Source organism: Zerene cesonia, chromosome 20, assembly GCF_012273895.1.
Source record: "Zerene cesonia ecotype Mississippi chromosome 20, Zerene_cesonia_1.1, whole genome shotgun sequence".
In the NCBI taxonomy this organism is placed as follows: domain Eukaryota; kingdom Metazoa; phylum Arthropoda; class Insecta; order Lepidoptera; family Pieridae; genus Zerene; species Zerene cesonia.
In genome coordinates this window covers 5,022,500-5,050,449 of record NC_052121.1, presented here as the reverse complement: position 1 = coordinate 5,050,449, position 27,950 = coordinate 5,022,500, and the positions used below count along the sequence as shown (strand labels likewise).

Here is a 27,950-nt window from a genome sequence, read left to right as displayed (position 1 = left end):
TTTATGATATAGTCCAATGGCTCTACAGCCAGGAGTCTATTCAAATTTCTATTCTTTATGTTCTCTCTGATCGCGGCTGCGCTAGGTACGTCTGTGTTTAGATTAGCAAATATTTCAGGATTTTTTATTCAATATCGATATTTTATGATAATTTTGTCTTCAGGAAGAAGAATATCTGATCCTGGCGTGTCAAGAATAAACGTTTTGGTTGATTAGCTACAGTACATACGGTAAATATTGATACATTTCATACACACAAGTTCCACGTCAAATGTGTTGGAGGTGACACGTATTATCACGATTTGGATTGCCGATCTTTTATGAATAATTTTTTAACTAAATATACTCACGATTTATGCTTATAAACATTGATTAATTGTTGTTGATGGTATTATATCTTTTATGTTAAAATTTTTATGTTTCTAAAATGATTCTCATTAAAATTATAGCAGTACACATTAATCTTTACCATTATATGTAGTATGCGGCAGAAGTTTCCTGTAGAAGTAATTTACGTAAGAATAAGCCAATCTGATTAAAACTAAGAATAATAACTTCTCATTCAAACACCTTCCACATTTAATGTTAAATTATGTTGTGAGGGCTATGTTGGTATATTATGGCATTATATCTCAACTGATGTTTTCCTTACATTTTATACCTTAGTTGTTTCAATTTCAGTTCTAATAAGAAACAAAGATAAATTCAAGATAACTTTTTATGTCACATCAATATATTGTTTATTTACATGAAATTTTCATTGCATATTCTGACTTACAAATAGAAATGTATGTATAAGCTTGGCATAGTTATATTTAGTATGTTCAGTACGTGATTTTAATGTAGATTTGGCTTCTATCAAAATTACATTCTTCATTAATTACAGCGTAATAAGAATGCAAAATAATGACAATGATGCCAACTTGGTGCTTTCTCCCTGAATTAAGAGAAAAATAATCTACACAGGATGTTTTAAGAAAAAAAAATTTAGCATACATATGTATTACAAGTATTATAGTGTGTAAATACTTGGACATCTATGTGATCCATGCTCTCTTAAATTAGTTATGATCTTCAAAAAATTCTTGTATAATGTTTAAAAATTACTGCGTTATAAAAGTATAAAACAGTAATTAAATAAACTGTGGTTTTCTATTTTAATAATTATGTAGCTCATTGAGAAGTGGTAAAGAAATAATCTATGTCCACTGTCAAGAGCAGGTTAGTGTAGCATTGCTATAGAAGTTATTCAGGAGTTATCATTAGAATAAGCCGTACAGTAATGGATATAATGTGCTGCATTAAATTGTATATTGGGTTTATCTGTAAGACAGATAAAATTTTACAAGTTCAGACTGAAATATTTATAGATTTTATAGATTTAGCCTGCAATACACTCAAGGAATCATTATATTTTTATGAAACCAAAATGACATGTCTGTACCCAAATATAACACAAATATTTATATTGTCACAAAAATACATTTTTTTACATTTTATGCTGTTCATAAAAATTACATAGTATTATATTTTTTTATAAAGTGTCATTAAGGACAACAACTAAATGTAATTTGAGAATTTAGCACTTGAATGTTGGATATAATATATGAACAATATACAGGTATTGGGAATACACTTAAATTGTTCACGTAGATACTCTAAAATTAAATGATTTACTAATAAAAACTTTTATTTATTTTGAAAATGATCACAAATTTCGTTCAAAAAAATTACCCTAAAATAATAGTTTTTCATATACTAATTATTTTTGTTTAAAATGCACTCTTCTACTGTAGAAAATTGCTCAATAAGTCAACCTCGTCAGTCATTTAAAGATATTGTTATCTTAATTCTTAACAGAAGGTGATTTTTTTCATTTTGCCTACTAGTATTTGACCTTCAATAGCATTAACAAATAAAGTTTCAATTTAAATTAATGTAACACTGAAAGAAATAACTATAAAATCATTTATGCCACACCTGTTTAAATAAGTCACAGGTATTTGAAGTTGTATAATTAAATTAACATTTTAAATTAAATCGCGTTTTAGTACTGTAACGACTTGGCGCGGACAAGGACTGCTGGAGGGGACGAAAATGATGCATCAGCAATCCATGATGGTTGGAGATATGATACCTGTACACTCTGAAATACCTGTGCATAATAATGATGACATGAACAATGTGGCGTTTGAGAACAACAGTTCTTACGCCTATGACGACCTTTTTCCTGCCTTGCCTCACTCACAGCCACCTGTACAACGAAATATCCAACAAGTTTCCAATAAACTGCGTGTTGGATCGACTCTGCACACTCAGGTATGAAATATTAATTTATAAGATACTGATATTTAGTACATATTATTTTAGAGATATTTCGGATAGTACATATAGTATAATAAATATATTAATATTATGATCTCATTTTTTAACAGGTGTTCCATGTACCTTATGAAGAAAGAAAATTAGATAATGCTAATACTTTTGGAGAAGGTGAATCATTAAGGACCTGTCAAGCCATTACCAAAGATACCGGGGCTCATATTGAGATTTCTACTAGTAAGGATGGAAGTCTGACATTCCTTATTACTGGAAAACACAGTGCTGTACTCGATGCTAGACGTCTTATTTTAACTCACTTCCAACAACAGGTAATTTTTCTTACATGTTGTTGAATTTTCATAATAAAATATAAGAAACAATAAACCAATGATTTCTTACAGGCAAGCAAGCAAATTACTATTCCAAAAGAGCATTACCGCTGGATTTTAGGAAAACAAGGGCAAAAACTGAAGGAATTAGAAAAAGTGACAGCTACTAAAATTAGTGTACCTAGCATTGCGGACAACAGTGAGATTATAACCATAACTGGCACGAAGGAGGGCATAGAAAAGGCAGAACATGAAATTAGAGTTTGCTCTGAAGAACAGGTAATTTACATTCATTATTTTATGTAATGTGTTATTTAATTTATACTTTGATTGATTTTGTTTTTTCATGGAAACAAAAAAGAAATACAGATCTAAAATAAATATTACACAATTAAAAAATCACTTACAACGTAACATAAAACTAAATAAAAAACGTTTAGAAAAATTGTGTTAAAACATATTGCAATTCACACAATGAATAAAGTATATATTTTCAGTCGCGAAAAGCGTTGGAACGTATTACCGTACCGAAGATCTACCATCCATTCATCCAAGGACCATTTGGTGAACGTGCGGCTGCACTCAGCGCTGAAACAGGCGCGCGTATTCATATCCCGCCTGCGTCTACACAGAGCGACGAAATCGTTATCGCTGGCGAAAAGACTGGTGTACTGGCCGCTAAAGCACAGATTGAGCAGATTTATGAAGAGATGGTAATATATTCTTTTATACATTTTTGTATAAAAAAATATTTTTATACTTTCCATAACTGATATACTTTGAATAAACTTGTTAAATCATAATGATATTACTCTCAAAAAACAGGAAATTCCGTGATTTTTTTTTTTGTCGCGACTTGATCACGTCTAAATCATAAGTTATAAATATTTTTAGTCCAAGAAATGCTCAACAGTAAGAGTGGAAGTCCCAAAATCGCAGCATAAATATGTCATTGGTGCCCGCGGAACAACAATTCAGGAAATATTGAGAGAAACTGGTGTATCTGTAGAAATGCCACCTCCTAATTCCCCTACAGGAACAATTACCCTCCATGGACCACATAACAAGATTGGATTAGGTAAATAAATATATACAAAGTTTTTTTTTTATTAAATGTATTTGATTATCTTATGACACAGTGTAATTTCTATAAGCTTTGATATTGTAAGATAACATTAATACGATAATTGTTTATAGCGCTATCTAAGGTGTGTGAAAAAGCCAATTCTGTAAAAACCGCAACTGTTGATGCACCGACATGGATCCATAAGTATATTATTGGCAAAAATGGCTCTAACATTAAGAAGATTACACAAGATTTTTCAAAGGTAAAAAGTAACTGATGACAAACTAATTTCTATTGTATTTAGTGTGATGGTATACAATTCAGTTGTATAAATACCTTGTTCATTCAGGTGCATGTTGATATAACACATTCAGAGGACAAAGTAAAAATTGATGGACCCCCAGAGGAAGTAGAACGTGCTCAGGTGGAATTGGATGAATTTGTCAAAAATTTACTTGCAACACTTACTTATGTAGAGTTGTCCGTTGATCCCAAGTTCTTTAAGCATATTATTGGCAAGAGTGGATCAAACAGTAAGTATCTGAATTTTGAATGCAATTTATATATTTACAATTTCATTTTTAAGGTAGAAACCACAAATTTGTATTTATAGAAACCTTGAGTAAAAAATCACAACTTTACTTTTAGTTAACAGACTGAAGGAAGAGACTGGTGTAGTTATAAATATTATTGAAAATGAAGGAACAAATGTGATTCGCATAGAAGGTAGCCACCAAGGAGTTGCTGATGCAGAAAGGGAATTAAGAGATATGGTAATGAAATTGGAAAAAGAAAGGACAAAAGAGGTCTATGTTGATCATAGGTACATTAAATCCTTGATTGGGGTGAAAGGTGAAAAGATAAGGGAAATTCGCGAAAAATTTGATCGAGTACTTATATCACTGCCAGACCAGGGACAAAAAAGGAGCCCTATTAAATTAAGAGGACCACAGGAAGATATTGAAAAATGTGAGAAATTCTTACACAAATTAATGAAAGAAATTGCAGAATCATCATATGTACAAGAAGTGCCCATTTTCAAGCAGTTCCATAAGTTTATCATTGGAAAAGGTGGTGCAAATCTAAGGAAAATTCGAGATGAAACCCAGACTGTTATTGATCTGCCTGCTGAGGGTGATGATAGTGATGTAATTACAGTTAGAGGTAAACGGGAGAATGTTGAAGATGCTGTGAAGAGGATACAACAAATTCACAATGAAAAAGCCAATATTGTAACTGAAGAAGTTACTATTGCACCTAAATACTATAATTCCTTGATTGGTGCAGGTGGTAAACTTATCCATTCCATTATGGAGGAATGTGGCGGTGTACTTATTAAATTCCCTCCAGCTGAGAGTGACAGTGACAAAGTAATAATCAGGGGACCTATTGAAGATGTTGAAAAAGCCAAACAACAATTATTAGCACATGCTTCACAACGAGAACTTACTTCGCATACGGCGACTGTGCGAGCGAAACCCGAACATCATAAATTCCTTATTGGAAAGAATGGTGCTAACATCAAAAAAATTCGGGAACAAACTGGCGCCCGAATCGTTTTCCCCACAGAAAAAGACGAAGATAAGGAAGCCATTTTCATAATTGGTAAGTATACATTTTTTATTCAGTTACTATAACATTTATTATAATTCAGAAGTTTATATTTTGATAAAATTTAAATGATAACTTTGTACAAATTATTATTGATAACTTTTTGTCTTATGTTGCTATCTTCCTATTATCTCAATCCATTGATTTTTTTAATATGTATAAAAAAAGGTTATCACTATTTATGCACTTCTACAATAATAATTCTATTGTCATTTAATATGTAAAAAATGATGTATGGAATCTTTGATTTTGTATATTACTAGCTGTTCGCCACGGCTTCGCAAGTGGTGTATATATAGCCCATGTCACACAGTGAAGTTGCAGCTTTCTAATGGTGAAAGAGTTTCTGAAATCGGTCCAGTAGTTTTTGAGTTTATCTATTACAAACAAACAAAAATACAAATTCTTCCTCTTTATAATGTTAGTATAGATTATAATATTAGAGTAGATAAAGAAATTTTATATATAAAATATCTTTAAAATGAAATATTAGCGAGTATTGTAGGTTGTTTGATGTTGTTTGATTTGATATTATATAATAATAATGTTTCACTAGGTCGCGAAGATCAAGTCGAGGCAGCACGCAAACAGCTGGAAACAGCAGTTGCAGACATTAGCAATGTGTCTGAAGGCGAGATGTCTGTGGACCCTCGCCATCACCGCCACTTTGTGGCTAGACGAGGGGAAGTGCTTAGGCGTATCGCTGACGAGTGTGGTGGTGTGCAAATATCATTCCCGCGCCAAGGAGTGGCCAGTGACCGTGTTGTACTCAAGGGTCCTAAGGAATGTATCGAAGCAGCTAAGATCCGAATCAACGAAATTATTGAAGACTTGGAAGCGAAGGTTTGTGTTCTTGTTAGAAGTGGAACTGAGAAATATAAATTTTCTTAAAAACAAATTATGGCTAAACATTTATATTTGATATTTATTAATTCACATTCTATGACAGAAGAAAGATTCATTGTTCTTATTGTAAAACACTGAGATAAAAATTTCCCTTTTAACAGGTTACAATTGAGTGCATTATTCCACAAAAACATCATCGAACAGTAATGGGCGCGTCTGGTGCTAAAGTAAAGGACATTACTGCGGAATTTGATGTGCAAATTAAGTTCCCAGACCGAGACCCAACTAAGGGTGCTGACATTCCAGTGAGAAATGATGAAAGCTCTGAGCCTGGACCTAATGACATTATTAAAATAACAGGTCGCCCCAAGAACTGCGAAGATGCCAAAAAAGCTCTGCTTGATCAGGTAATATTCATAAATAATGCTCTGTGACTTAGTTTTGTTTTCTGAAAATGCATTTATTTTTTATATAAATGATATTTATGTATAAACTGTGAAAAATGTTATAGGTTCCAATTACCATTGATGTGGAAGTGCCAAATGACTTGCATAGACTGCTAGCTGGTCAGAAGAGGAGAGACCTAATGCAGACATATGATGTACATATCTTGATGCCGCCTAACGATGAAATCACTGATATTGTCAAGGTATCTACAAATTTGTTTTATTATGTACTAATGAAATATTAAATTAAAACAATTATAGGAAATAAGTAATGATCTATATACAGGTAACTGGCACACCAACAAATGTTGAAAAAGCCAAACAAGCTCTTACTGAGAAAATTGTGGAAATGGAACAAGAGAAAGAAGACCGATTACTCAGGTATGTCTTTTGTTTTACCTTTTAGGTTAACGTTTTTGGATTGTGTAAAATTTAATTCTCTTTTGTTTTAGATCTTTCGAGTTGAAATTCGAGGTTGACCCTGAATACCATCCCCTTGTGATTGGTAAGGGTGGGTCAGTGATTTCAAAGATTCGTGCTGACTTTGGAGTACAAATTAATTTGCCAAAGCGCTGGGAACCCGACGCAAATATTATTACCATACAGGGATATGAGGATAAGGCTATACAAGCTAAAGAAGCTATTATGGCTATTGTCCATCAACTGGTATGTTTGTTTTTATTTAATTTTCAAATGCAAAAAAGTGTTATAATAATGATTTAATTTGTCGTATAGTATAAACAACTTCAACTCTCCTTTTTGTTTATTGTTTCTGTATGATTACATATAAATACAATTTGTTATTAATTTTATACTGTTTTTGTAGGATAACCAATATAAGGAGGAGGTAGAAATTGATCCTCGCGTTCATAGACGACTTATTGGTATGAAAGGCAAAAATATTCGTCGTATTATGGATGATTTCAAAGTTGACATTCGTTTCCCGAAGCAGGGCGACGACAACATTGTCATAATAGCTGGAGAAGAGAGCAATGTTCTTGATGCTAAAGATCATCTATTGATTTTAGCAGAGGAGTATGTAAGTAGTGTTTTGGACAAAAATATTAAAATACCGTCATATGATACTAATATATTTAATTTTTATCTCAAGCTGATTTTTTAAATTATTTCTCCAGATGAATTCACACATAATTTAGCCATCATTTATTATTTGCTTTCCATCGTGGGTTAATGCAGGCGCACTTAGCTGACCATAGTTTGATAATCGCATGCATTATAACTCTCGTTGATTGTATACAAAAATTTCAGTTGCAAGACGTAGAGGACCGCTACCAGCGCCCAGCGGCTCCGTCGCTCGCAGACTTCGGTGAGGTACTGAGCGGAGAGAGCGCGAGCAACGCCCCGCCGTCCACCGGCTTCGTGGTTAAGGGGGGGCCCTGGGAGCAACGCGCGCCTGACACGGCGTCCACGCACGAGTTTCCCACCATGCCGGGGGGTCCCCGCGCCGCCAACCCGCCCGCCAGCGCGCCGCCCGCCTGGGGCCCGAGACGTTAAAACAGACCGAGACGAGCCGTCCGTTACCGTAGCCCGACCTCTTACCGCGCCTATCATACGGTTCATACGGTCTTTCATTGGGTTGGTTTATTACTAGTCAAGACTCGACCGCTGACGTAAATTACGTTAACGATATTGTACCTATCCACTTCAGTAATATACGTTGCTTTTTCAAGGTACCTTCATATAGAAAGATATTAAGAGTCGTGACTTAGTCAGAAATTGTGTGTCAAATGCTTATATATATTTGTCTTTGTTAATGTGTCTTGATATCTTAATTACTCTTGCTATTATTGATTCTGTTTTTGCATAACTTTTGTATATCAATCCTTGTGTTTGTTTTTAATACTCGTTCACTCCTCACTATTATTTGTTTACTGGTGATAGACGTACATCATATTTTCTTAAGAGGCTGGGTTACGGTCGCGAATGCGAAATTCGACGATTCAGTGTCGAGTTCATAATGGGCCTTATGTCTTCCCGCCCACACAAGCTCTGTACACACGTTAGCCTGTTAAAGCAAAAATATAAGAGACTGATTGTGTTTAGAGGAACCATCCATTTTTATGGTCTCTGTTTAACAAAGAATGACCTAACTATCGTATTTCATCAAGATAAAGTACAGGATGACGTGTGTAAACAGCTTGAAACGCTATGGTCCTTTGATCAAGCCTAATATACATATATGATATAACATACAATTTTATAAACTCACTTTATTGCGTAACTGTTTAATTCTTATCTTTAAATGATAATAATGATCATAGTTATCTGTTATTGTTTTTTACGTTCCATAATAACTCTTCTCAATATTACGCCTTGTTCTGTGTTCAAATGTCACTATTTCAGCACGATTCAAATCTAAAATGCTATGTCTAATAGATTGTTTTCTGTGCCGAATTAAGCCATACCCCGTTGTATTTTGTTTTATGTTTAGTTAAAATATAGATGTAATTTGTGATTTTATAATATATGCCATTATTGGAGATGTTTATCATGATGGTTTGATTGATGCATATGCATAATAAATATTTTAATATATTATGAAGTATATGATAATGTTATATTTAATATTAAGTCCATCAATAAATATTAATGTGGTTAAATATCAAAATTATTTTCATGATCCAAATGATACTTGCTTGTGTTCAAGGAATCCAAGATATCTTGTACTCATGGCCCATGACTTAAAATTTTATAAATGAATTAATCTTAATGTGATGTGGAATATTCATAATATATTTAACCACATTATGTACACGATATTTGTCATGTACTTATTGGGCGAAGTAAATGTAATGGAAAAAATTTCATATATCATGTTTTTTATGTTTTTAGAGCATTGCCTAATACAATGGATTGAATAAATCATAAGACAAGAATTAATATTTTTACAAAGTAATTTGTACATAGTTAATAGTGTTTGAAATATTAATAAAAACTTTTACATAAATATGCTAAGAATTAGTCATTTTTTAACACACCTTTGAACAGTTTTGCAACCAAAGCGTGGGCGTAGCGAGCGAGATTTTACGGGTTCAAACCGTCCCCGATATGTTAAAATATTAAAATGTTGTATGTAAGGTATCCCATTAATTATCAGGCATGTATCTCATTAATTACTTATTTATTCAAGGAACTCTCAAATTCTTTAAGTAATTTTTCTAGTGTAATTTTGTGCACATTTAGTCTTTATCTAGTCTAGTTTTTGAATATTCCAAGTTATTAAAGCCTAACTACAGCCCTGATTCAAGACTCAAGGTACCTGATGTGGTGGTAATGTACCATACACAAGTAAATGTGGGTAATGATGAGCTATTAAAAATGTAAAGCGGCTTGTTAAATGCAACATCATTCAGTTGTAGCACAGATTAAGAACTAGTTACTACGTACATAAGTTATAGCAGAGGAATGGGTAATTGACTAATTGCCTAGGGGATGTTTCCTGTTATTTCCACAGATAACAATACTATATTAGTATATTTCTAATGCATAAAAAGGCTTCAACAGACTGCAGACTAAATAGGGGAATTAATTATTTAAAATTTCCTCAAGTAAACGTTTGTTAAATATGTATCTTTTTACATCTATATGTATCTATAGTAATATTATATAACTGAAGAATTTGTTTGTTTGAACGCACTAATGTCAGGAAGTACTGGTGCGATTTAAAAAATTCTTTCAGTGTTAGATATCCCATTTATTGAGGTTGTAGGTTATATAAGTACCACGGGCAGACCGCTAGCTATAAATAAAAATTAATTGCCACACAACGTCCGTACGCAAATCTAGAGAACGGCTCGCCCGTATTATTATACTACTCTTTAACGGCTCGCGTAATTCGCGGTGGTAAATTTAAAAACTGTGTTTTGATGATTCAAATAGCTTATTTAAGAAGTCTAATTGAGTAAATAAATGTTTGAGTTTGATTTTAGTATATTTTTTTACGTTTCTGTCAAAGCACAAGGAAAGTTTTTATAGTACACTAGCAAACCCCGCGAACTCCGTTTCGCCACCAGATGGCTTCGTTTTTCCCGCTTTTCTGTTGCAATTTTTCAGGAATTTTCTTTGCTCTAAACCTCACGACGCCCAAGACCTTTCCAACGAATGCAAAACCGTGGAAATCGGTTCCTGCGTTCTGGAGTTATAGCGTCAGGAAGGAAAACCCGACTTATTTTTATATAGTAGATAATATATCAAACCAAAAGAAGATAAAAAAATGAAATAAGTTTAGTTGAAAATTGTGTCAATTCACTTGATTTTTAAAGAACCTATTTTCCTTGCAGTAGTGGCAATTAAAAAATAGGCTACCATGGTGTATAATCTATGAGACTACCTATCAATGTCAATGTGACATTCAATTTCATTGGTATTGCTAACGCTATTTGTCAATGTGATTTTTTGACTGAATTGTGATTTGTGAAGTTTGAACAATTGTAAATTAGGCATGAATCAGAAAAATAAATTAAGGAACGAGTTATTAATGCTTCGAGTTTTCTTTTAAGACAAAGTATTACTTATCATTAAGAGCATAGTAATAATTATTTGTTTTTTTCAAGGATAAAGAAATAAATAAAAAGCGCAGAGATATATGTTATAAATAAATTAATTTCGATAAATAGATATGTACCAGTTATGGCAGACGAAAATAAAAAAGTGTAAGTAACTTTCATAATTTTAGTCATGCTCACACACTTAAATATACCCAAGTCAAAAATATTAAATCATAAAAATGTTTATTGAAAATGTGGCACAATGTCACACTTTTATATTCAATTGATTGATACATTATACTTCATTTCTTTTAATCTCCTTAACATTTTAATACAATTCTTTATATATATAGCATCTGTAGTTTTGCATGTAACAACCAATTCTATTATAAGATGAACTAGTATGGTTTATGTGTCTTAGCTCATATGGAATATTTCTTTTTATTAAAGGCATCTAAGTATACCTTTCCCTACTTCTGGTGAAGCAGAATTAGCATATGAAGTATTGAATGTAGATAAGGAATTAAAAGGTGTTGAACGAGCTATTTCTACAGATAAAACCAATCTCATTGTGTGAGTATTAAGTATATTTTCTACATTATAATTAATAATATATATGATTTGTAGAAGAAATCAGAAAATTTTTATTTAAATATTGTACTTAATTGTTACATTTTAAAATAATCATCATGTATCATATTATGTCAATTTTACAGTTGTTTTGAAAGCAGCGACTTTAAAAAATTACGGGTAACAGTGAACGGTTTTCTCCAAAATTTAATATTAGTGACAAAAACAATGTGTATGTTTAATAGTAATTAATTAACACACAAGATGCCAGAACATACACCAGCACCAACACCTGCAAGATCACTATATGGTTTTTTTATGTATTTGTTTAGTAAGACATTATTAACAGTTTATTGTTTATGGGCGATAATTCCTGATCAATACCTGTATTATTTAAATATTTACTACTTCCCGCAAAAGTATTGGTCAACAGCAGTTCCAATACAATGCCTTGTAGCATTGACATTGTTTGCTTTCATAATTTATCCTAGTGCTAATTTAATGTTAACTTGCCCAATTGATAGTAAAAGCACTATTTGTGATAAGTTTAGTAATACACATTGGGTCAATAATAAAAACCGTGAGTGCAAACCATCCTTTTGTATATGTACTGATGAAAAAAAATGTAAGAAAAATCATTACTCTGCTTCCCCTCAAGAGTTTGAGGAAAATACTGTACGTCAATTGCATGATATAGATATGAGATATGTCTGTAAGAAATTGTATCTATTTGAAATAAAATAAAAATTTGTAATAATTAAAGTTTTTTCTTTATAATTATAAGGCTTGCCCAAAGACAACTGATGATTACATATATCAGGGCATTCAGATACAAAACCATTTATTAATCAGGATAGAAATATTTACATGATGCGTTCTAATAATAGATAGGTGTTGAAATGGTTAATGCGCTAATATATTGTGCAAAGGGACGTTTTTTCGAAAAAACTTTCTGTGTGAGAACTCCAGAGTTGTACTTATTATTCTGTGTTCAGAGTGACAAAGATTGTCTTATTGGTGTGATATTAATATCACACGTTAAAACTCAAGCGCTATCCAGCTAAATATTTTGAAATTGACCTATTAATTTTTTAATTTTTCCGAGATCATTCTTAACATTTTCGTGAAATGTTTTCTCGTTTTTTTGAAAATATTACTTGAAATACTAAGCGGAAGTGTAAAACTGAGTCATACATGGAGGGGATAGCTGCGCATGGGTATTGCAGCGCGAGCACGAAAAATCGTAAAAGTTTCGTATTTTCATCGAGAACCATTTGCATGGAAATAGAATGGCGCCTCTGCCGTGCGTAAAAGTGGCTAATTTCTGACAGCACGAACCCAACTTTCGTCATAATTAGAGACCGGAACATCTCCCACCTCCTCCCACATCGAATCACCTCCCACAAGTATGGCATTAACAACATCTATTTGTGATCATACAAGGAACCGCTGAAAATTTTTAGGGTGGTACAAAGTAGAAATTGCTCCTTTGCGGCCATTTGATTGGATGACCTCATTGACGTAATTAGAACTACACCAACTTGGTACAAATCACCAAATTTTTTATGTTATCATCTTCCGGTCTATAAGCCTCTTGCTACAGTTACGATACGAATTCGAATGTTATTCGTGTTCGCTTCTCTGTCTTCAGAGACATTGTTTTTCTGTGTAGTATCGGTCAGCGCTGAAGAATTTGACGCTGATTTGTTCTTTTTTTTTTGAGAACGGAAATCTTGCATAAATAAAGGAGTCGTGGGTTATACTGGATTAAACTGCTAAAACCCTATTGTGTTCCGTTGAGCCGTTTTGGTTTTGGGGCTATGGGAGCTGGTTAACAGGGGCAGCTTAACCTATAGCCCTGGGTGTGCAATGCACACGGGCGCCGCCGTCTCAGGGGGAGCCGCGGCACTTCCTGAGACAGCTAAAAGCATCGTCAGGTCAGGTCTAGGGGCCGCCAGGTTTTCACTCCACATGGGCGCTTCACGAGCTCTAGCTCAGCGGCTCTAGCCGATCCTGCTGGTTAGTATTCGTTTGTGACATGCTAGTTATACCTAGTCTTTTTAAGAAGCAAAGCTATATAAATAGTAGCATAAAAATAATCATGAAGCCCCATGTTACCATTTTTCAAAACAGTGAGAGCACTACGCACTAATGAGTGGTTGCAGTGTACGAAGTATATTGAAATTCATCCTTAGAAATCTTTATTGCATTTTAATAATGTTTTTTTTTCCCCGACTCGTTCATCAAATTTAAGTATAAACGTTTCTAAATTTCAACAACTAAGTACTTATATACGTAGTCGAGAAATTTTCAATTATCTGTAATTAATTTGAAAGAGAAAGATTATTTTTTCTCAGTTTTACAAAACGATTTTGAATTATTCGGTTATGTCGGACTTTTAATTGCCAAGGAGGCATCTGTGGACAACCACGGTGTCTGTGATCACTTTCTGTGGCGCAGGTATTTTTTTGAATTCACCCGGGGGCCTGGCGCGAATTATTAAGCGGCCGAGGTGGACTGCTAACTCTGTTCATTTGGGAGAGGCATGAGGCCAATACGTTTTACGCATCCGAAACTTAATAATTTCAAACTGGGCCAACGAAGGGATCGCAGTTATCGCGTAGGATCCACTGCGACTTATCTAGCGTACGCAAATCATTCGTATATGTGTTATAGCCATCAACCAACAATTCAGCTTTAACAACAACCACCTTAATCAGCTGTTTCATTAAGAGCCTGCAGTAGGTACTAGGACACTAGTATCTAATTATACCTACCAACTTGTCCAAAAAAGTGAAGATACTTTAGTGTAAGAACTACTTATTTATAGGTACCTATATAATATGATAAAATACTAGTATTCTCTGTAAGTATACCTACTAAGCTAATCTAAGCTTATTATCAACACCCGATTGTAAGATATGTACATACCAATAGTAAGTACCTAAAAATATTTTTTTGAAAAATATAGTTGTAATATTAGCTATATTCGAAATTAAAACGAAAAAAAAGAAAGTTGCTGAATAGATAGAAGGGACACAACGCGATAATCGCGTTTACTATGACCATAACACCTAACACACAAAGTAGAAACCTTTTTCTAATCTATACTAATAATACAGGTAATAATATATGTAAACCTTAAGAGTTTGTTTGTTGAACGGGCTAGTCTCAGGAAGTACTGGACCAATTTCAAAAATTCTTTCACCGTTGGATATTATTGTAGACAGTAATTCCCGACTACTTTCCTACTCTGAACTTCGTTATTTGATATAAATGTATGCGGTTTGTAAGTTCCGTCTTCGCACTAAGACACCTACCTAGTGGATAAAGTACCTATATGGATAAATTGTTGCATAGAAACAAAATGAAATAGAAGGTAACATTTACAGTGATGAGTCACTGCTGAGTGCTGATACGTTGCCCGCATGCCCACAAGAAAAGGATTGACGACAGGAATAAAGGAAAGGTCTGCAAAAGGATGAGGAAAAAAATGCGAACCGGCTCCACCACTCACCGAACGAAACACAGTAGCTTGCTACTATTTCACGCCAATCTTCAATGAGGGTTCCCTTCCCCGGAGCGAGCTGGCTCAATTTATGTCGAAGCTTGCTCGACTCCCACACTCAAATTTATATTTATAATATTATTTCCGAATATTATCATGCCTATCATTGTGCATACAAATAATTCCAATTGAATTGAATATTGCTATTGCTTGTCTTAAGATATTATACATGATTATAGCAATTTATACATAAGCGAATGTGATGCTATTAATTTCTTTTTTTTTTGTTTACATAAATGTATGCGTTATTAATGTATTTATAGAAGTCTATTAACAATAGAATGGATCGTTGAATCTTTCGGTTCATATGATTTATGTAAGGTTGAAGTAACAGTAGGTACGCGAGACAAAAATAAATATGTTGATAGGTTTGTAAATTGTAAAGCATCCTACTTATACAAAAAAATCATGTGTGTTTGTTTGGTTATCGTAACCTTCATGCCTTTATTTTCCGATAAATTAATGGGACATTGAAACTATAATTTAATGGAGCTCAATGTTAATATATTTTATAAGGATAAAACAACACTTCCCATGATTAGTACAAAATAAAATTAAATATATTGTTAGTTTACATAGGTAGAATTTATTTAAAAGTACAGAAACATATGAAGGACTACACACCAAATTGAGATAAAATACTTAGTAACTGACTTTGAAAGTTATGTAAGCCACTTGTAGTATTCACAATGTTAACTTATTGCATCAAGAATTTTTGGCAGACCAAAAGAGATTTTCCAACAGTGCGTAAGGTCATTAAACCTTTATAATTATTAATAATTAAGTGAAATATGAAATAGAAGCTGTAAGAAAATCTGCAATTAGACTAGCCGCTACATCTTATATACCGAAACATTATGACTAAGAAACTTTAATATGTGATGTTCCAGCATACAAGTTCAGCTGCATGCAGGCAACAAGGAGCCAGCATACATCCAAATATAAATTAATTTAAGTATATTTTAGATAGTAATTTAATATATTTTGTACAATAAAATACAATTAAGTACAACTTGTAGCAAAGATATTAAAGAGAGTAATATTTATCTCAAGTGTTAAAGCTGCAATAACGTGTGTGTACGCACAAGGCATATTTACACAGCACACACGTTTGGCAACAATACACCATGTGCTGAACACTATAGTACATAATTATTTATTACTTAATAGATTATAAAGACACGCCCAAGCTGAGAACTTCATCACTTACTTTACAATTTCAATGCATGATTAGCCAATGAACATGCCTGTACTCCACTAGCAAATTGCTATTAAATAATACATTGATCTTCGCTTAATATCACAGCTAATTATGCTTTGAAAATTATAGACATGTCTAATTTTCACTAATGTAGATAACAATGTAGAATATAAGAAGATAATCTGAATAAATTTATATTACAATATCATGTCTTTTCATATGAAAAATTTAAAATTACATTACCAAAAATTAAACAGTGCAGCGCATTATAAATAAATGTGCAACCTTATTATTTAATTGACTAAACAAATTTGTTGCCTGCAGATCTGATATATTTTAAATATCGAAAGATAATATCTTAAGAGAAATTTTAATTTTATCTATTGAAAAAAAGTTAAATCCAAATTTTAAAATATGTAGTATCTATGACAATTCCCTTCAAATCCACCTAGTTATCATGAAAGTGAAATATCATTCCAAAGATTAAGTCTCCTTCACACATATTTCACCACCACTCCTATTGTGGACAAACAAGTAAGGATTGAAGAGAAGCATCAAGGAGCACTTCACGAGTGTGCATTGCTGTTAACGTGTGGTTTCTTTTCCTGTATGTCTGGTGTGCGCTGACCGTCACGCCTTGGTGGCATACGCTCATTGATAGCATCCAAACCTTTAGCCTCAGCGAATGAGGTAATCTTGTGGTTCGGGGAGAAGCCCTGTAAAGCATTCTTTAATGAAGTTTTGCCTCCTGACAGGGCTCCAAGAGGCAATGCACCAGTAGGGGTGAGCCCTTTAAGTTGGAGTACAGATTCACTCTCTTCACGTAGCACAGAGAATACATGAGCCATTTTTCCAATGGCACGAATTTTGTTACGTATGACTTCTTTCCTGAGATTAGCTTCCTCCAATGCATCATCACCTTCTGACATAAGCTCATCATCAGAACAAATATTTAAGACATTAACCAGCATTTCTGTAACTTTCTCGCCAACAAATGGAAGAGACCAGGTGAAAACATCCATAAAGTTGGGTAACCAATACGGATGTGGTGAGCAATTAAATTGTCTGATGTTCATGACATTATTCTCATACTTGAGAACAGCAGCTTTGTTATTATAAACATCCAAATAGTTAGGAGCAGAGAAAATGGTGATAAGACTTGGAAAGCCAGTAGTTTGACTTTTACGGTACATTCGGTAGCCAGCATCTTGGGCTTCATGGGCACGGATGATAGATAATAAATTGTTTCTTTGGAGAAAATCACAACAAGCAGCATAGCTATAGAAATATGAACAACCTCTCACTGAGTTGTGCGAAAAATGTTCAGCATTTTTCTCATTTCCAAAATCCTCCAAAGGATCTGACCACAGCAAATCACACATAGCTCCAAATGCAGGTGGTTCTTTGAATCTATCTAGTTTACGGATATCGTCTAAGCTGTTGATTTCTGGAGATAGCCCTCCATGTACACATAGGAACTGCTGGTTCATGAGAGCAGCAAGAGGTAAGCAATCGAATGCTTCCATACAAGCATCATACACCTTTTCTGAATACTTGATTTTACATTCTTGTTTGAAGGTAAAATATTCTGTCAAGTGTCGACACTCATGGTTGCCGCGTAACAGAAATAATGTCTTCGGGTAACATAATTTCAAAGCCCAAAGGTAGAGCACACATTCTATACTAAAATAACCTCGATCGACATAATCACCTAAGAATAAATACTTGGTGCATGAAGGAGAACCTCCCACTTCGAATAATTTCATCAAATCGTAAAACTGGCCATGGACGTCCCCGCACACGGTCACCGGTGAATCAATTTCGATCATAGTTTTTTCTGATCGCAAAAGGGTGGCACCATCTTGAATAATTCGCAAAGCCGCATTTTCCTCAATTCGACCCTCTAAGATAAAATGTTGCTTTAGTACATCTGGTATAGGTTTCCCAGTTTTCTCATCGAATACTTCAGATACAGTGAGCTTATGGCTGGGAGGGAAAGCAACACTTTGGATCATACGCTGCGTAGTCGAAACTTTTTCATTGCTCCCGGACATATTTGTCACATAAAAAACACTAGGTCTAATCCATACACGCCACTATTTTCAAAATGGCAGAATAGATATAATACTAAATCAGAATCCCGATTTCACGAGAGAGAAACTACTGCGCACTGAAAAACAATGCGCAAACATCTGGCGAGTGGTCAATAAAATAAACAGGGATATCGAGCGCGTTTTATTACTTTTGAACATATCACTGAAATAGTAACACTGGCAAAATCAGGAAGGTGTAGTTGCCAGTATTTTTGCAAATGGTTTAATAGAACCAATGTTGCCATTTTTATAAATGTTTATCTAGGTCAAATTATTATGATCTGTTTTATTCAGGAAAATAATTATTTTCGTAAATAACTCAAACGATATTTATAAAATGATTATGGGTCTTTTGAATTACGTTTTTATCAAAAATCAGAATCGATATTCGGGAACTAGAGAGCTGTACTAATTTTTTTGTTGGTTTGTTATAAATTAGTTCTTCGTAAAACATACAAAATAATTTGTAAAGGTACTTTTTAAAAATAAAAATGACTTATTTAACATTTACATTATACGAGACCTTGAGCTATGTATAAAGTCCAATGTTTCTACTACTCCAGTATATTTATGACTCTTACGCCATTTTGCTACAATTTTAACAAACAATTTTGCAAATCATTTAAAATCGAAGTAACGATAAGTACCTTAGCACAAAAACGACTATGTATTACAACTGTACAGGTGCATAAAATATTGTTTGTATATTATGCAATTGATACCTCCCTTATTTTTAAACGTTTTTTTAGGAACATTGTAGAAATATTCATAGGACCATGGAGTAATGATTTATAGTACATATGAATATGAAATGAGGCGAGAAAACAACAATACAAACAAACCACGGATTTGTTAACAAATCTTACAATTAAATTCAGTGTACATGTATTTTTTTTTTATAATTTTGGTAAAATATTTGTCTATCCTGTACTAACGGATATCTGTAAAAGTCTATCTACATATTCCATAAGCTAGATATTTTTCATTTGGATAGTATTTTTGAGACCTTAAAGTGGGTCAAGAGACATTGACCCTCATTTACATTATTATAAGAGAAAGATTGAATATTATTTTTATGTTCCGTATTCTGACGTGCGGACAGATTTGATAACTTTGATTGTTCGATTTTATGAATATAGTATTTAAGTTCAATAATATTGTTTGTATTTTGTAACACTACCTGCTTGTCCCGGGTGAAATAAATCATCTATGTCAGTCCTGAATAGTGTAGCTTGCTAAGTTCTGAGTGGAAGGCTTTTGATAATCGGATTGGACCACATTTTAAAAACATCTCACGTGAAATTGTGAGGGGCGGAGGGGATTAAATCAAATCTCACGAAATCTCAAATATAATGTGAAAATATTATATTTATCAACCGACTTCAACAAAAAAAGAGGAGATTCTCAATTCGTCTGTATTTTTATTTTTGTTATGTATCTCATAACTTTTTACTAGATGAACCGAATTTATGACTCGAAAATTGAAGGCTACTGTACGTAATCGTTATCCTTAATATACGTACGTCGTAAGTAATAGACATTCTTAAAAATATTCTTCTATAGAGTCGATAAGAAAACCGTTTTGTTCGTTATTTTATAATGAAAAATATTCATTATTTTTGTAAAAAACCATAGACTTTAACAAAATCTCGGTGCGGTATCATATTGCAGAACAATCCTATAATTATGTCAATGTAAGTATATTTAACCGCGGTTTAGCAAAGCAATTATTACCCTAGAGTTATAAATAGCCGCTAAAGATAAAAATAATACACTACATTGGACGACGCGGTATGATAACGCTAACAATCGCGGTTATCATAGGAAGGATGTAACGGAGCGACAAAACATCTCATCCAAATATTTGAAAATCTTATCTTTTACTGTTAGCTAAACCTGTAGTAATGGATTTAGTAGCCTTATTTTCGGTTATTAATCGTATGTAATATGAATAGAGTATAATTTTATGCATATAGTATGATACCTACATGTATTGAATTGAATGTTTGAGAAATACCAAATATGCATTTATGTTATGTCATAACATATACATTACGTGAAATACGTTTTATGTGGGTTAAAACGGCTTGTTTGGATTTTTTTTTATTTACAGTTCCATTGGCTAGTGCACTTTTATCTCACGTGCCCTTGGCCTTGTATACTGTACGGTATTTAACAATATGGTCCCAAGCCACTAACAGGTTTTTATGATAAATTCCTTCGGTGCTAAATAACTAATACAATGTTAAAGGTATCATTAAGAATGGTGACCATCGGCTTCAGCTCCGTTGGTAAGTTGAGCAATGGTGACTTTTAACGATGAAATATGCGCCTGGTTTGCGGACCTTTGCCACAAAAACTTTATACTTTCGTATAGCCAATTTATTTCAATTTAAAACAAAACTCACTATGTGAAACAGTGAGATATGGTTGACTCGCTTGCCAAGTAAATTTTTTTGTATTACTGTATGAATTATTTATTTTATTGTCTTCACTTTCAACGTTCCGACACAGAATATCTTATTCTAATTTTGACCTTCATTTATTTAGTTAGTCTTAGTCTAATTTTTCCAAGCGACCTGATCGCTTGGAAAAATTAATCTATATATAAAATTCTCGTGTTACAATGTGAGTTACCATACTCATCCGAAACGGCTGGATCGATTCTCATGAAATTTTGTGTGCATCGATATGGTAGGTCTGAGAATTGGCCAACGTCTATTTTTCATACCACTAAATGATTTTGATTTAGGCACAACAGCGTTGGCAAGGTCCGCTAGGTACATATAGAATTGAAACAATAATATTTATTACTCAAGTCAATACACATTCATTATCAATTATCAACAATCTTTATAACAGATATAATTGAGGTGGTAAACATTCTGTTCTACTGCAACTTGAGGTTTACATTTCGTAGCGTAGCGTGTACTTTCCAATATACGGTGTAGGTATTGGATGCTTAACATTTGGTTAGTCGAGCATAGTGCACTCACAAATTTATATTGGATCCTACTTTTATACGGTAAATTAATGTAATGTAAATAACTGGATCACACCTTTTAAAATGCTGAGTGTGATGGTAAAATGGTTAAAATAGAAAATTGAAATTATTGCACTGTTTTAAAATCGGTAACGAAGGTTTGGAAATATATTTAGTTATAATTTTTACGTGCCGACCGCCTTGTTTTACACATGAAAAAATCAGGAAAGTTACGTCATTGTATGGCAGGGTGAGCATGTAAAGGTCAAACTGTTGTTTCGGATCTAATTAAGGCATTTTTTTATACCTGTCCATTTTAGCGTTCTGTACTCAAAGGGTAAAACGGGACCCTATTATCAAGACTTTATCCGTTAGTCAGTCACTAGGCTGTATCTCATAAACCGTGAAAGATGACTGTTTTCAGAAAATTTCAGAGATGTGTTTCTGTTTCCATAAATACAACAAAATGTCATAAATTGGATTTGTGACATTTTTTGACAGATTTTGTTTTTATATTGATCCAAATTATTGACACATTTAATTTTATATGTAACCGTTCTTACGTTATTTTGACAAGCACTTAATATCTTAACATTATTCTACAGATTGATTTACCTATAAACATTTATCGAAATAATACCAATAGGTACTAGTATCGTTCCTATTGTATTAACTTTTATCCGCGACTTCGCACTTATACACCTTCGTTAAATTCGCAGTGATTTCCTTCGCGGAGATTTCTGTAGATCTTTTCAAGGAGTACAAAAATTAGTATATTATTTTTACAAATATGAAAAACTAGCTGCGCCCCGTGATTTCACCCGCGTAAGTTCTTATCCCATAGGAATATCGGGATAAAAAGTTGCCTATATGTTATTCCAGTCGTCCAGTTGTCGTAGACAGATTTCATTGCAATCGGTTCAGTAGTTTTTGCGTGAAAGAGCATTATTTCTCCACTCAACTCAACTTCAATAGTATTTCTCCACTATTTGTGGATGTTATTATACATATACACCTTCCTATTGAATCACTCTATCAATTAAAAAGAAAAACATCGGAATCTGTTGCGTAATTTTAAAGATTGAAGTATATAGACACACAGACGGCGGAAAGCGTCTTTATATTATACTATGTAGAGATTTTTAAATATTATTTAACCTACAATTTCTCAAAATTATTTCATACATATGATTCATTAATTTCAAGATGAGTTCGTCATTTTACAATCTAATCGATGTCATAATTAGTAATTACGATACAATATTCTAATGAGTCAACGTGAAATATTAAAACTACGTGAAGATCTTCAAAAAAAATAATACGCAATTTAATGGAATGTACTATGTTTTCATTTTGCTAAAAAAAATTTTCCAACATAATTATGATAAAATATTACATATTACAGTAACATTGATTTACAAACACATATATTATAATCTTATTTTAATATTTGCATCTAGTTATGTTAAGCTATGATATTCGACTTTTAAACCATAAATAAATGTATATAAAACTAATAATTAAATTAAAAATGAAAAACATTACAATATAAACTGTATTTCTATAAACATAAGTTGGTATACAACAGTTTTCAAGTAACTCAACTCGCGGCACAGTGTGAGGAGTTCAAATCCACGTCGTCAGTTCACAGTCACTGTTGAATCTACCGTTTTGTATTTGGGCTTGCTGTGGGTGAATGGCAAGTAACGATACTTGATCATGTGCTGTAAAACAAAACAAATTTACATCTGCATCTTTTGATAACTGCAACTAAAATCAAATAAATTGACCCAACCCTATGGAATTGGTAAGTGATATATTACATGTAGGTGTATCTATATAGCTCACCCAAACTATACATCATATACTAGATTAGGGTCTAGCTGGACATACTTTGAATTTATTTAAGTGATGATGGCACGCTGAATATAGGGCAGCCCCAACGAAATTCAATTTTTAAGCCAGACAACGCAATCAGAGGGATATTATAAGTTTTCCGACAAGGTCTGCCTGATATTGTTGCGTTTTTATCATCTAAAAATTTTCTAATATTGCCGCGTTTTTTTTTCATTTAAGAGTTTCAGCGGTGTTTAGCTATGTTTGGTTAATATCGGTCCAACAGCGTAAAGCTCTTCGGAATGATGTGAGTAACTTTTGGGGTATTATTTCTCAAGTGCTTCACGCGTTAGTTAAAATGACAATTAATAATAGGGTCGTGGCTTTTTTATTTGATATACTTGTAAGTTTATAAATTGATAATTAATTGAGAACCATTTTGTTTTATGTTAAATAAAACCTTGTTACTTTAAAACAACAGTTATGTTAGAACTCAGGTAGTTATGCTAAGACTTGAAAGTGACCAATTCAGCTTTGTCATGTACTATTATTATAGCACCCAGGTTATATTAACAATATTTTTAAAGAACGAAATTATTATACGAAATTCCGATACGTAGAATTGTTAAATATATATAAATATAAATATTGTTCTTCTATGTGAGATTCCAACTGGTGATTAAATATTAAAATTTGTTGAATTGTTAATGCATTAGGTACATTGAATTTTTTTTTAATCACCCATATCGGCGAGTTTAGTTTGTTAGACTGACTGATAATATTTTAGGCAAATCTTTATTACGATTTCCATGCAATTTTATTAAATTCCGACATTAACAAATCACTTTGTATGATTTTTTCAATTTTTATGATTTATAAATTTTATGCTGCAATTTATAAAAGAAATATTTTTAAATGTGCATACCTTTGGCAGATTTAGCACATCCACACATAGTTTTGGTAATGTGTGGCAATTGTAATTAATTTTTAAAAGACCCATTGCATTGTACGACAAAATTGCATCTATCAGCACCCAAGATGTGAAAGTTCAACAAAGACAAATGGGATAGAGATCTTTTACTTTTGATTAAAATTTTCACCTCAATCAAGTGAATATTTGTTTGTACTTTTTGTGATTTAACTATGATTATTTTGTCAATAAAAATGCAACTTACCTTAATTTGCCTCTTCATTGTTATACAAAATAGAGTTATAAAATACATAACTAAAATAGGCCAGAAAACTGGTATATTAAAGGCATCAATAAATGTGCAACCAAAGGCAAATATGGTACTTTTAGTAACAGATAGCCAAAATTTAAACTCGGGCAATCTGCGGATAAATGGCCGAAATTCTTCTGTGGATCTTGTTGGTAGAGCTGGACCATTTTCATCATCTCCTGGAATAAAATTAGACAAAATCAGACTGTGAACTGTGTTATAATAATTATGTAGCTATTTATGTTCAACTAATAATTAGTCTAAAACCAAAAAAATATTTTTATATTTATAAATTGATGAAATTTCTGTATCTGTTAATTAGTGACGGTATCATTAGTAACATAATAGAGATAAGTATTATTATGATGTATTAGCTGACTACTTGTTAGTTGTAGTGTATGTAACATTTTTGCACATACAAAAGGTTTGAAAATATAAAACAAAAACGAAAACATATGATATCATCTATTATTCCTCTCACATTTATAATTAAAAATGTAAATTTGAATTTAAAACATATTCTTATTATTACTATTGTTCTTGTAGTATTTTTGTAATATTTAAATGTTCTGGTTATACTTCACTGAATAGTTGTCTAAATTCAGAAGCAACTTAAGAATTTAAAAGCTTTTGAACACACTATCCTTAATATAGTTCCTGACTCAGATAATAAACATTATGAGTGTTATCTCGAAATTAAATTTGAGGTAATTTGACATATTTTTATATCTTGTGATACTATTTATACAAAAAGTGTTATTGCAGAAGAAAGATCCGATAAACCTGTTGAAAATGACCCTAAATAGCTTAACACTATGTTAAAAGTGTTTTCATTAGGCTTCTAAATGTTTCTCTCAGTCAGGGATCATGCTTACTACTGAATTTGGAAGCTAGCTCGTTAAATGCAAACAACACTTTAATAACAGCTGTAATAAAAGTGACAATTGAATTTAGAATTCTTAATTCAATGAAGTGTGATAAGGGTTTAGGTAATTAATACATTATAGCCTCAAATTAATTATTAGAAAGTGGAAACTGAATGATTAATTATAGGATGAATTTGATAACATAATCACTTACCATCAAAATCCATGGCTGGATCAATCTTTGGTGTCAAAAATGCAATAAATAAATTTAAATGATAGATTCCTAGTGCATAGGTGACTATATACCATCCCTAAAAGTAAAACACAGAATATAAAACATTGATATGATGAATGTAAAAATTTAATTTTTTTTTTCTTTGAATTCCTAATTGAAATGAATATATTTCAGAGTTAGTTACAGTCAACTGACAACTATCAAACTTATGCAAAAATTGGGTATTATTTTTTTTGTTGCCTGCCTTGCCTGTTCTAATTTTGACTTAATTAAGGAATTTTTGTTTATGACATTACCTACACATACCAACAAGTGGTGTATAAGTTTCTCCACACACATTGAAGGTTCAAAATTCAAAATGAAACACTTTAAATGTTAATGCCGAATTTCCACAATACTCACTTGTTTTAAAAATACTCTGAGAATGAATACTAATACAAGTAGAATAGCTACTGCCCATCTACTTTTCGTATGAGGTGTCCATTTATCTAGCAGCCCTTGATAAATCTGTAAATTGTAAATTAATTTATGTTTTATCTGATATCACATCAAAGTATCTTCAAAGTAATTATAGAAATGCTTATTCACTCTAAAATAACAAGTCATAATTTAAAATACTTAATATCATAACTTGGATAATTAATAATTATATCATAGCTTAGTTAAGTAGGTACACCAAAGCATTGCTGTTTGCTTTTATGAATCAGTTTGTAAGAGCAATTTCTTGATGAATTACTTAACTCAGAAATATATTATTGAATTGTCATTGTATACAAATTTATTAGTAAAAACCTGTGAAATACGCGTCCATCCTTGCGATACAAAACCTCTTCTTGTATCAGATCCTAAATCATTTCCGTCCATCATATTGTAACTCTAACTTTTTAAACTTAGTACTGCATACAATCACATTAACTTAAAGGTTTCTTCTGAAGTTTAAGAATTATATTTAATTTCTGTAAAGACATTCATTTATGTGCCAATTAATTCCAAATTTATCGAAGACTCACGATTTGACAAAATACTACACATCACACTTTGATAATTGATATTGATAGACATTTTCTGTTTTTAAATTATATCAATCGATGTAGATACAAGTCAATTAGGCCTATAGACTTTAATAATATTTTATCTACTTTATGAAGGAAACATTGTTAACTAGAAAAGAAAACTATTCAATAAAATTAAAATTTCTTTTTGCTAAAAAAAACATGAAAAGCAAACAGCAAGTTTAAAATTTTATTGAATAAAGGGCGGCTTTATAGGTAGGTAGTGATCTCTTCGAGGCAATTATTATAACAATATTTAGTGTATACACAGTAACACTGAAATAGTTTTAAAATAGTGCTTTGTGATGTTTTTCATCAAAAAGTTGAATTTGTAAAAAAAAATGTATTTAATATTACAATAGTTACAACAATTTAATGTAATTGTTGCAGTGAGTTGCGTGGACAAAAACCTTCCAACTACTAATATGTGTGTGTTTTTTTTTCAATTTCGATGTATTGACCATAGCATTTCAGATTAATCCTAGTTTCATTTCAACACGCTAATAAAACTTAATTCAACCTTTACCTGTGGCTTTTTCAAACCAACAATAACAAAATGAAAACTAAGATACCTACATTTAAGTACTTTTATTTCTTACGATAATTAACCTTACTATTAGGTGACGAAATAGTGATTTAATCGGCGTAGATGCAAGCACGAAGGTTCTCCAGTACAAAGTGAATAATAAATAGTAGTATACTATGGGCCAGCTCGCACGCTCGCGGGAAGTACCAAACCTCCACAGAAAACCGGCGTGAAATAGTGACAATGCCTTTATGTTTCTTACGGTGATTTGGGGCGCGGGCGGCCCGTTTCCTTTTCCTCACTATTTTTTCTTCCCAATCGTCAATCCTTCCCTTTTCCCTTACCCCTTAAAAGAGAGTAGCGCCTTCGCAGAGGCACTATCTCTGCGCATGTTCATATGCAGTGGGGGTACCATACCATCAGGCAAACCACCAGCTCAGTTACCCGCATAGTTAGCAACTAGACTATGTGTGCTAAATTAGTAAACGCTCATAATCAACATAAATAATAAAGCGGTATTTTTTAATAAATCTTTAGATATCTATTTCCACAACTGCGGAATTTTGAATTAAATAATACTGGCAATATTATTTAAGGCGCTGACAGTGCCGCACCTACCGGCTTCCGCACTTACAGGACTTCCTTTGTGAGCCGGATTCATTTTTGGGATTT

The 27,950-nt window shown here is 32.6% G+C and overlaps 4 protein-coding genes across 4 annotated transcripts; 2 read left to right on the top strand and 2 right to left on the bottom strand.

Annotated features, from left to right (window-relative positions):
• The first annotated feature begins 21 nt into the window (after nt 1-21).
• Nucleotides 22-9,591, top strand: LOC119835347 (vigilin). Its single transcript, XM_038360111.1, has 17 exons — nt 22-85; nt 164-230; nt 2,052-2,319; nt 2,436-2,651; nt 2,724-2,930; nt 3,149-3,364; nt 3,546-3,729; nt 3,849-3,979; nt 4,067-4,250; nt 4,366-5,322; nt 5,885-6,171; nt 6,336-6,581; nt 6,686-6,823; nt 6,907-7,001; nt 7,073-7,286; nt 7,447-7,659; nt 7,890-9,591. The coding sequence occupies exons 3-17, from the start codon at nt 2,098-2,100 to the stop codon at nt 8,133-8,135; spliced, it is 3,756 nt and encodes a 1,251-aa protein (XP_038216039.1). The 5' UTR covers nt 22-85; nt 164-230; nt 2,052-2,097; the 3' UTR covers nt 8,136-9,591.
• Nucleotides 9,592-10,997: 1,406 nt separating this feature from the next.
• LOC119835349 (phosphatidylinositol N-acetylglucosaminyltransferase subunit P) lies at nt 10,998-12,455 on the top strand. Its single transcript, XM_038360113.1, has 4 exons — nt 10,998-11,145; nt 11,195-11,293; nt 11,579-11,701; nt 11,845-12,455. Exon 4 carries the CDS (start codon nt 11,963-11,965, stop codon nt 12,440-12,442), a length of 480 nt encoding a protein of 159 aa, XP_038216041.1. The 5' UTR covers nt 10,998-11,145; nt 11,195-11,293; nt 11,579-11,701; nt 11,845-11,962; the 3' UTR covers nt 12,443-12,455.
• A 3,293-nt stretch (nt 12,456-15,748) lies between these two features.
• LOC119835348 (serine/threonine-protein phosphatase 2B catalytic subunit 3-like) lies at nt 15,749-18,760 on the bottom strand. Its single transcript, XM_038360112.1, has one exon. It carries the CDS (start codon nt 18,519-18,521, stop codon nt 17,034-17,036), a length of 1,488 nt encoding a protein of 495 aa, XP_038216040.1. The 5' UTR covers nt 18,522-18,760; the 3' UTR covers nt 15,749-17,033.
• Nucleotides 18,761-22,869: 4,109 nt separating this feature from the next.
• Nucleotides 22,870-26,750, bottom strand: LOC119835230 (protein RER1). The gene is made up of 5 exons (XM_038359932.1): nt 26,493-26,750; nt 26,103-26,207; nt 25,680-25,776; nt 24,555-24,778; nt 22,870-23,267 (listed from the first exon to the last, which is right to left on the bottom strand). The coding sequence occupies exons 1-5, from the start codon at nt 26,565-26,567 to the stop codon at nt 23,184-23,186; spliced, it is 585 nt and encodes a 194-aa protein (XP_038215860.1). The 5' UTR covers nt 26,568-26,750; the 3' UTR covers nt 22,870-23,183.
• Between the last annotated feature and the right edge of the window lie 1,200 nt (nt 26,751-27,950).